Source organism: Ornithodoros turicata, chromosome 2 (genome assembly GCF_037126465.1).
Source record: "Ornithodoros turicata isolate Travis chromosome 2, ASM3712646v1, whole genome shotgun sequence".
Taxonomy (NCBI): Eukaryota; Metazoa; Arthropoda; class Arachnida; order Ixodida; family Argasidae; genus Ornithodoros; species Ornithodoros turicata.
The window spans coordinates 35,748,009-35,758,654 of NC_088202.1; the positions used below are offsets into that span (position 1 = coordinate 35,748,009).

A 10,646-nucleotide genomic window follows, 5' to 3' on the forward strand; every position below is an offset into this window, starting at 1 on the left:
GTGTCACCATTTATGGTACTGGGGATAGCCGACGCAGACAGTAAACGATCACGGTAGTACTGGTGCATCAAGTCGCAACGACATTTCGCGTGTTCAGAGCAGGATAGCGCTATGCGCTCGAATTGTGAGAACGGCAAGCGGAAACACAGTCCTAGGTTTCGAGCGCTATTTTCTAGTGCAATAGAGCGAAGCGCTGTATGTGGGAATAGGCCTTCAAGGTACATTTTTTGCGCTCGTCTGCGCGTCGGCGCTTGCATCTACGTGGCTCTTGACTTTGTACCGCACTTACTGAACGTACTGAATTTCGGTAGAAATGGTGCCATTTTTATTTCACTTCAAATTTCACTTCATTTCATATTCATTTGTGCTATGGAAAGCACTGGAGGCGGCGGAAAGGCAACACAATTGATGCAGCTGCACCCACTTGTAGCTGCACCTAGCGGTAACATGATCGAGATAGCCATACGTTATTATAAGCGAAATCCTCGAATAAATTTTCTTAACGATTGTCCCCCGTGGTGAACGACAATAGAAGGAGAGGTGGACAAACCTAGTAACGAAAAAATATGAAATAATCAGCATCGTTCATGTCATTAGCCGGTAAAGAAAAAAACAAAAAGGAAAACATCTTTTAATCAACATCAGAATGCTATGCTCAACTGGCACAATTTTGTATTTCTTTAGACGAGGCACTTTTATTCTTTCATTGAATAATTAGTGAAGGAAAGTGTCCTTCTCGGGAGGCCTTCACAGCACTATGTTGCTAGATGTCGCTAGCAGCCTGTATTGAAGGTAACATGTGTCAAATACATATACATTTCTTAGGATATTGTGCCACTTCACTGGCGCAACAGCCACCGCCATTTTGCGGTAGCGTGAGTTAGTCCTGATCAAGGGGTTGCGAAGGCTTCACAACTGACAGACGTTTCGAGTACCTGACTTACTCCTGACGGTGTGTTGTTGGTATCTGGTTTACTGTCTGCATGAACGTTTCTATCTTTCTTGACACTGACATGGAGAAGCACTGCAGGAGAAGCTGGCCGTATTTTAGAATCCGTAGTCGTATTTGTAGTATCGAAGTTCTCGAATGACTTGCAGTACGGAGCACTTTGCAGATAGATCGGTGCTTCATCATCATCTGATTCAACGTACACCAAGAACACCGGTTCCTCGTAAACGGGTAGAGGTGTAGCCTCATCATCATGGAATAAAGGCATTGGGAACTGGTTCTCTTCCGCGGGGTCAGAAGCGGTCTTCAACATGATGCGACTGGTTCGTGACACGGTGCAAGTATTCTCAACAGGCCGATATTCTGCGGATGTGTTCGTTCGCGCGCGCTCACCTAGGTGTGTGCGAGAGTCCACGATGCGGGTCACGCTAGGGTGCACTTGTGCTTCATCGTAGTTCACAGGGTGTGCATACTGTAGTCCATGCTTTGCTAGCTGAGGATGCATTGAATGTTGCGGTATTTGAGGATATATCGAATCAAAGCGTATTGAATTCGCATCTTCGACGCTACAAACAGCATCATTCACATTGCCAGTTTTGTTTACAGATGAACCAGACCGAAATCTACAATCATTGCAGTATTGAATTCTATTTTCCATAAAACAGGCTTTGCAGACAATGTACCACTTCTTCTCTTTGCACGAAATGCATTCTACTTGTACCTGAGTAAGTTCTTGAGTAAGTCCGCTTCGGCATCTTGTTTCGTTTGGACACTTGCAGTTGATAGCTGAATACTTGCGAGCCTTTCCAACAATCTTCACATGCGATGTCGATTCTGGAAGTGAATGCCTTGATGTTGACTTCGGTCGAATTTCCTCCACCTCTGCCAACTGTGAATTTGACCTCGATAGCTGTTGTGGCTGACTAGTACAAGATACAGCAACGAGCCCTGCTGCATGGAGTCCCGTTGTCGTGTCCGCGCACATGCGCACTGAAGCTGCTTTTTGGCGGTAACTTATTGGCGAAGGAGACATCGGTTGGGAACAAGTGGGCTCATGGTACTTCTGCAGAACTGGCCGGACCTTCTTTCTGAAATTGGCCTCTTCCGCTGACACACCCCTGTCCTCGACCAGCTTCCCCCGGTGGTTGATGCGTATTCCATCGGGCAGGTTCAGGTTGCACAGAAACTCGCGCCGTCTAATGGTCTCCCTCGTTACTACCTTAAGGGGGCCTTGCTCATCCGAACTTCTTGCTGAGCAGGAAAGCTGCTGGTCTCGAACGTACGTACCGCGACTATTCGCAGCTATGCTCGTCTTGTGCGTCCGGCATGTACAAGGAACACTGCCTGAATTGTCGTTACACAATTTGTTCCTGTTGACAGATTTGCATGACCTTGCTCGTGATTTTGAAGACGTTCTTCGCTTAGGTGACCTGTGTCTGTAGGACGCTTCCGCTGATATAGTACGTGAGGCAACACAAGTACAACCATGGAGGGGAGTGATGCCCTCTGCTGATTCCGCAGTGCTTCTCGTGGAAATTGAACTCTTCCCATCGTAATTTATGGTTCCGCTGTAATGTCCTGTCCTTATGCAGGCGTTCCGCGCTCCTACCCTGTGAAGGAGAGACCAGTGTTACATTGTAGGAGCGTTAACACAGCAAAAGGAATGCAACTCCACACATTGTATGTATACAATGAGTAGTTCATCATAATGTATTGCTGGAGTACATAACTTCGAACCCGTTGGCAGCAAATGAGTTAATTTACAATCAACCGATGGAATGCGAGCTGGCTCAAAGCTGCTCCCGCAAAATTAGCAAAAACAAGAAAAAGAAGAAGAAAAGGACGAGCCAGTGATTCTGGCGAACTAGGCGAGCTGGCGTAGTTCCAAACCTCAAGAGCAAACAACATAAGCGGACGAGTTCTAAAATGGGAGTCCAAGGCGCTTCGAGTCTCCAGAGGAATAGACCTCTCTCTGTTTGTAAACAAATGACGTCATAGTGTTCGACAGCGCCACCAGTTTGGTAGAGTTGAACTAGGCGCGAAGCTAGGGGCGAACAAGGTCGAGCCCGAAAGCCACGGTCTTGAGGAGATAACGATGGTCTCTGAAACGGACGCCACCTTCGGTCCTACTTTTCTTTCAGTAGGAGGCAGCGAACAAGCGCCATTTGTGGAACCCAGCCCTCTCCTTCCGACTTGTTTGGGTTTCAGTCTGTCTACCAACGTCATGATGACGTTTCTCGGGTAGAGATTTATAGCATCGTCAACCACAACGCAAACCACGCATGATGTTTGGGTATGCCTGATACTTTTCGAAAACAGTCTACGTGCGGCCCCCAAAGCCTGCTTCCGTCGCTCTCGGGGCCTGTGGGAATCTACGTGACCATGTCATTTGCAAACGACGGAAAACATAAAAATGTGTGCTTTAACAGTGCCAATTACGCCGCCATTTTTATTTCTATATATTTGTTCGTTTTTAAAGTGTCCGTTGTTGCTCGTACTGATACTGCGTTACGAAAACCCTCTTCTATGAGCCGTGCGTGGTGAGAGGACGCCGATTTCGTTGTAGCGGTTGGGTTTTGAGTTCCTTATTCGCACGCACCCTATTCTAAACGTCTCTGATAGTTATCCTTTTTCTGCGTTTTGTCCTTTTTTGAGCGGCTCCTCTTCGACAGGGACACGCACACATCGTAGGACACGAGTCGCCCTGGTGCAACGAACTCATTTTGAACTTAGCTTTAGTACAGATAGATTAGAGAGCACAGTCTTTTCGTCCCATACTTACTGATCCCGTTCTTGTCTCTCCTGCAAAATAACATTGCGTACTACTGTTACAGGCTTTGGTATAAGGAGCGATAGGGCAAAGCGGCTTATATGCTAGTGTCCTAGTACAGACGAAGCGAATTCCTTCATTTCAGACTGAATGCTAACTTTGCAGAACAAAGATGAAAATGTGCAAGCAAAGTCATTTTGTTCCCTCTAATAAAAAGGTAACACAAAAATGGAAAACTTGGTATGTCATGCAACGCACATAGTACACGTACACGGCAATAGTGATCTTCGGGAGGTGCTTCTCTTTCAGAAACCTGAAACCGCGCTGCGTGCAGCGACTGTCCTCCGGGGTCATTGGTTGTGTGTTCCAGTATCCCGCCAAGAACGTTGCAGCTGCACAGCATCTTGTAGGGTTCGGATAGAAAGGAAAAAAAATCATTTTGAATGGTTTACATTTGACGTTTACAGTTACATGTAGAAACATAAAATACACATAATTCAGGCTAGTTAATTGAATGTATTCAAAAAAGTCCGCAAACAAGGGTTAAGAGGAAAACAAGAAAATTCCGAGCAGCTGTGCAACCTTTGGTACTCACAGCTGAAATCCAGCGACTGCTGTGTCGCGACGCATTGTGGACATACTTTAGCAGGATTGTTTCAGAGTTGTCTGTGTACAGGGTGTCTTTTTATTTTCGATACAGATTTTTCATAAAAAATTATGAGGGCTGTAGACGTCCTGTTTTCACTTCTATCTGTTGCTCAACCGTCGAATGACTAATTACCGAAAAATCGTTAACTAACTCTTTAATTATGAAAGCTACGAAGTTGTCCCAATGAGAACATCTGTTCCTTTCGGTCACGTGATATCTTAGCCGTTTTCAGAACAAAAATTCGTTCGGTAGATCGTCCGCAAAAAATTCGTGAAGGAACACATTTTTTTTTGTTCATTGCGCATCTTCGGAGACGCGTCTTTCCTTCACCTCCGATGTGAGATGGTGAAAGAGCACAGTGCCGCCTCATGCGTCGAAGACGAGCTTTAACATGCGGAAACAAAACAAAAACACACGTATCGGTGAAGCTATCGGAACCACCCTTATCTTGGGTTGCATTTTCCGTTTTCTTTTAATCTTTTTCCAGGACGCAAGAGGCGACAGTGTGCTCTTTCACACTCTAACATTGGGGGTGAACGAAGGACGGGTCTCCGAAGATGCGCAATGAACAAAATAAAGAAGAAAAAAAAGGTGTTCCTTCAATTTTTGCGGACGATCTACCGAACGGATTTTTGTTCTGAAAACGGCTACGATATCAGGTGACCGAAAGGAACAGATGTTCTCACTGGGACAACTTCGTAGATGCTGTGTGCCAGACATGCGGTTAAAAGACGACAGTCTCGGCACCCACGCCAATGGTGCATTCCACACGGAGATGCCCACATTAGGGGCGCCCATAACATCGGGTCAGAGTGCACCTCCGCTGTCGGGATGGATTCTCACCTCGCTAGGTAGTCGGTTTCCTTCGAGCATCGGAGCCACTCGCTCGTACTCGACATGTAGCCCTATTGATCAGTATTAAATGTGTTATGTTGCTATAACCCACTCGGATACACTTCAACTGGCGACGAGGATGGGATACTGGTGACTCAGCGGCAATACGCGACCACACGTCAGTCACCGCACGTCTGAAAACATCTGAGCCGACGAGACTGCGTTTCCCTTTGTTCTCCGGAGCGAGGAAGCAAGATGGCTACTTTCGGAACCGCCCCAGCCTTCGACGCAGACGTGGAACCATGGAGTCACTACGTTGAAAGGTTAGAACAGTACTTCGTCGGAAACAAGATTACAGGCGGGAATCAGCGCACCGGTATTTTTCTCTCGGTTGTGGGACCGAAAACCTACGGGCTACTTCGGAGTCTCCTGGCCCCGGCCAAGCCGAGCACAAAGACCTTCGTGGAACTAGTGGCAACACTCAGCACTCACTTCGCCCCGAAGCCGTCTGAAATTGTGGAACGCTTCCGTTTCAACTCTCGTGCCCAGCAGGAAAACGAAACTATCTACATTTATCGCTGAACTGAGAAAACTATATGAGTTCTGCGAAATCGGAACAACTTTGGATACGATGATACGGGACAGGCGAGTATGTGGTGTCAGGGACATTGGCATACAAAATCGGTTGCTTGCTGAGCGGGAATTGACCCTGGAGAAATCTACTACACTTGCGTGTGCCGTAGAGATGGCAACCAAGAATGCCATAAAACTGAGTCAGCCTCCGGACAACTCAGTGAACCGGATCATCAACCGAAAGGGTCGACAGCGTGCGGTTGGTCAAGGGCCTAAAGGAACCCCACCAAGACAGGCAAGTCAGAAATTAAGTGCATACGTTGCGGAGGAAGTGATCACGGAGCACCAGCATGCCCATTTAAGACTACTGAGTGCCACCGCTGCAAGAAGAAGGGACATCTTGCAAAAATGTGCTTGCCAGACTCACGACAACCAAGACCACGAGCACACGGTCGGACGAATGCTATTTCAACAGAAGGGGCGACCTCATAGGCAAGCCTTAACCTGCATGGAATACACAGTGTCGACGCCCAGACAACGCCGCGTCCGTGGTTTATCACTACTCGTTGGATGGACATTCCGGTCGACATGGAAGTTGACACAGGTTCGTCCGTTACGTTGATACCTGCTAGCACGTACAGGAAGCATCAAGCCTCCTGGTCAACGTTATTGCCATGCCAACGCAAGTTATCAAGCTACATGAGTCAGCTACCAGTGCTAGGCGTTCTGAAAATGGAGGTCACTTACGGACACCGAACGACAACAGCTTCGCTCTACGTCGTTGATCGCGAGGGCCCAAGCCTATGTGGTCGTGACGTCATTGCAGCGCTGGATCTGCCTACCGTCAACGTGAATGCCGTTAACAGCGAAGGCAAGGTGACCAACCTGAAGCAGGAATTCAAATCATTATTTGAGCCAGGCATCGGTCTCATGGTAGGTCCACCTGCTCATCTACATTTGAAGCAAGGCATAACGCCCAAGTTCTGCAAAGTAAGGTCTCTTCCGTATGTAATGCGCGACAAAGTGGCCGCGGAACTTGATCGGCTGTGTGAAGCGGGAGTGCTCACACCGGTGACCCGTTCCAGATGGGCGACACCTATTGTGCCCGTCATGAAGAAAGATGGCACAGTAAAGAGATGCGGCGATTTCAAGGTTACGGTGAACCAAGTCTGTGATGTTGAACAGACTGAGGAAGAACTCGCAAATTCAGAAGCGGTATCTTTTATGCAAATCCTAGAGGAGGGGCCACTGTCAGCAAAGCAGATAGCCGACTTGACAAACAAAGATGCTATCATGTCAGCACCCAGGGATGCCATACAGCTGGGATGGCCACATAAGCTGCAAGACAAGGCATTGCAACCGTATTGGTCTCGAAAAGAGGAGCTCTCGACGGACCAAGGACTGATCATGTGGGGAAGGAGCATAATAATCCCAGCAAAAGCACGCCATGCATTTCTACTGGAACTCCACTCTACACACTCTGTAATGGCAACAATGAAAGCAGTGGCAAGATCACTATTCTGGTGGCCTGGAATAGATGGCGACACGGCACAGCACTGTTTGGAATGTCAACAGGCACAGCCAATGCCACCAGCAAACGAACCTCTGTCCTGGCCATCGACAACTATAAGATGGTCAAGCGTACATATTGATTATGCAGGGCCAATAGAGGGAATGATGCTACTCATCATAGTGGACAGTTTCTCACGTTGTATCGAAGCAATTCCGGTTAAGAATGCTTCGTCTGAGCAAACCGTGAAGGAACTCCGCAGTGTATTCGCACGTTTTGGAATTCCACACTGCGTAGTGTTAGACAACGGCACGCCATTCACAGGAAAGCCATTCCAGGATTTTGTGAAAGCTAATGGGATACGACATATTCGTATAGCCCCATACCACCCGCTGTCAAACGGACTAGCAGAAAGGGCGGCACGCACGGTGAAGGATGCGTTGAAGAAAATGAGGACTGGGGATTTGCGCACAAATGTGGACCCCTGGTTGCATTCATACCGTCGATCTCCAAACACTGTGTCCGGTAAATCGCCCTGACCGAAATGCTACTTGGGTATAACATCAGGTCAAGATTGGACCTCATCAGCGTCCGAGAACTGCACAATGAAGCTATCTCAAAACCTGACCAGGCACGACCAAGCCCAGATAAAGGTTCGGAAACAGGTGTACTCCAGCCAGGGGCGCACGTGTTCGCTCGAAATTTTGGGCGAGGACAAAAATGGATTCCTGGAGTGGTACAGAACCAAAAAGGATCCCGGATGGCTGTTGTGAAAACGGCGGTCGGAGACATGACGCGGCACGCCGACGACCTGCGTCGCGGATCGTCACTGAGGATGACACCTGGATGTCTGATGTGGAAGTTCACAACCCGAGTCTCCTGACCCCGATTCCTCCGCCTAGAAGATCAGGACGATGCCGGAGGTCACCACTACGCTATGAGCAACCGGTGACATACTAAAGTAGGAGGAGTGCTGTATGCCAGACATGCGATTAAAAGACGACAGTCTCGGCATCCACGCCAATGGTGCATTCCACACGGAGAGACTCACATTCGGAGCGCCCATAACATTTTGTCAGAGTGCGCCTCCGCTGTCGTGATGGACTCTAACCTCGCTAGATAGTCGGTTTCCTTCCAGCATCGGAGCCACTCGCTCGTACTCGACATGTAGCCCTATTGATCAGTATTAAATGTGTTATGTTGCTATAACCCACTCGGATACACTTCAGTAGATTTTACAATTAGAAATTCAATTAACAATTTTTAGGTAATTAGTCATTCGACGCTTGAGCAACAGAGGGCCAAGAACGTCCGCCGGCCCAGAGATGATAGAAGTGCAAACAGGAGGTCTATAGCCCTTAGTTTTTTAATGAAAAATCTGTATAAAAAATACACCCTGTATAATACAGTAATATTTCGAAATTGCAACTCAAACTCTGTTCAGATGTCTAGGAATCTTTACAATCTTTTCTAAACCAGTTCGTATTGAAAGTGCACAAGATAAGAACCTTCACGAAGAACCTTCCTCGGCGGAGCCATCCTGGCGAAACGCAAGGCGTCTTGTGCTTTCCACTCCCGCCACCTGCATCACCACACCTCACGTGATACCCAACATCGCATCACGCCACCTTCGAAGCGCGCTTCTTCCGTGGCTCACCACGTGGCGATATCTGGGACACACTGCGCACGCACGCTACGCGATGCGTTCACAAGCAAGCGATTTGCGAGAGTCACTGCGGCAGCGACAATTTTTCCATGCCTCCGCTTCTCGTTCAACGATTTATATGCCAGCGGAACCTGAAGCGATGTCGACAACCAAACCATGCGGTTGCGAGAAACCTGTTGTCGCTACTGCCTGCGCGGAAGAGACTGCTTGCGCGGAACAGAAAAAAATATCCCTGTCGCTGCCGCTCCGCAAATTGCATGCTTGGGAACGCGCCTTAACTCCGCATATACAGGTATCGCTGTCAAACAGGGGAACGGAACGCTGCACAGAGAGGAGAAGATGAACACTTCGTTATAAAACAAGCTATATTTACTGCAGTACAGCTAATAGAACTGCACCTATGAACTCATATCAAGCGGTACCTGCGGCGAACATCGCGGCCAGGTATAGTCATTGTGGCATGGTATCCGTTAGGTCCGCGGTGCGTCCTTTTAGGGCGCGGAATGAGTACGACTAGAAACGGAAAACTGCTTCATGTCTGCCAAAAGAATGTTATCACGCGGTACTGTTTCCCAGGTGGTCACTATACCAGCTTCGACGTAGCGCCCAATGCAGTATGTTGGCAGGCGCTGTCTTCCACGCGTTCGTATCTCTCGAACTCTGCGTGGATATTATTCTTGTGGCATCGTGTCGGTCCGGTACTATTTCTTCATACACCAGTGCCTTGTAGAAACTATATGAACACGTCGCTGGAAGAACGCAGACGATATTAGAGACAAGTATTATCCTGGGCTACACTTAGGCGAAGTCGGAGACGATATGGAACACATGATTACAGAATCTGAGCACAGTTGAAGTGGGTGCGAAAAATAGTGACAAATCACTTCATGACATGAGGCACTGGCACGAATCGCTGGTCCTTTCGACAAGATCACAAATGTGTTTCGTGGAAGACGTTTTCTTCGATCCGTGATTGACTGCGACTCAATCTTTGCAGAAACGCCTTTTTCGTTCCCTGCCCCACGAAAAGCCTGTTCTTACGTTCGAACGCTTCCACTTTCGTCAAGCTGCACGGTATATGTACATCGCAGTGATCAGCTGCTCAGATATAAAAACAAAAGTATCCTTACCTTCAACGGAAAATTTATTCCCTCTTATAGAACAGCACGAATTTTTTGTTCGCCGGAGTACCTCAATGTTGTAGCCTTCTTTTTCTTCTGCGCGCGCCCTGAATTTCAACTCATCTTCAGACTTAGCCGAAAGGTAACGTAAATTACCGATGCTGAATTAAGACAACGTTTCAATCAAAAGAGACATCTGAACAATTAAGATGATTGTCAGATCGCAGGAAAGGCGTGGCCTGCATTGACGAGTCATGCACTGGCCCAAGATCGCGGGCTCGATTCCGGCGAGGGACGATGGCAGTGGAGGTAAACAGTGCTTCCAACACGTGGTCGAAATTATCCGCAGTGATACCCTGCGGTACATGTAGCATGTGCCCCCCCCCCCCCCAAGTGTAGTTGAACTTACATTACGCGTAAACGTATACTCCCACATTATTAACACGTTTTACATATACAAACCGTACTGGTTCCTTGTTGCAGCTTTGGGAGACATCTCGAAAGACTCCAAGAACATAGAATATACATACAAAAAGCAAGAAAAAGACTCACCAAAACCGTTACCAAGGTGCGC

The 10,646-nt window shown here is 47.9% G+C and overlaps 1 protein-coding gene across 2 annotated transcripts; it reads right to left on the reverse strand.

Annotated features, from left to right (window-relative positions):
- Positions 1–650: 650 nt before the first annotated feature.
- On the reverse strand, positions 651–10,255 carry LOC135385285 (uncharacterized). Of its 2 annotated transcripts, XM_064614505.1 has the most exons (5): positions 10,082–10,255; positions 6,523–6,660; positions 3,991–4,122; positions 3,732–3,751; positions 651–2,559 (listed from the first exon to the last, which is right to left on the reverse strand). In XM_064614505.1, exons 3-5 carry the CDS (start codon positions 4,120–4,122, stop codon positions 891–893), a joined length of 1,821 nt encoding a protein of 606 aa, XP_064470575.1. In that variant the 5' UTR covers positions 6,523–6,660; positions 10,082–10,255; the 3' UTR covers positions 651–890. The 2 variants fall into 2 exon arrangements, with proteins under 2 accessions (XP_064470575.1, XP_064470574.1); XM_064614504.1 differs by lacking the exon at positions 6,523–6,660 and having other exon boundaries at positions 10,082–10,254.
- Positions 10,256–10,646: the final 391 nt, after the last annotated feature.

What these genes read in the sequence shown, in the direction of transcription:
- LOC135385285 (XM_064614505.1), bottom strand. Translation starts at nt 4,122, where the DNA reads ATGCTGTGCAGCTGCAACGTTCTTGGCGGGATACTGGAACACACAACC. An exon ending in CCGAAGATCACTATTGCCGT is followed by an intron (nt 3,752 to 3,990) that starts GTACGTGTACTA and finishes GTTATTTTGCAG; the next exon opens with GAGAGACAAGAACGGGATCA. An exon ending in GAGAGACAAGAACGGGATCA is followed by an intron (nt 2,560 to 3,731) that starts GTAAGTATGGGA and finishes TCTCCTTCACAG; the next exon opens with GGTAGGAGCGCGGAACGCCT.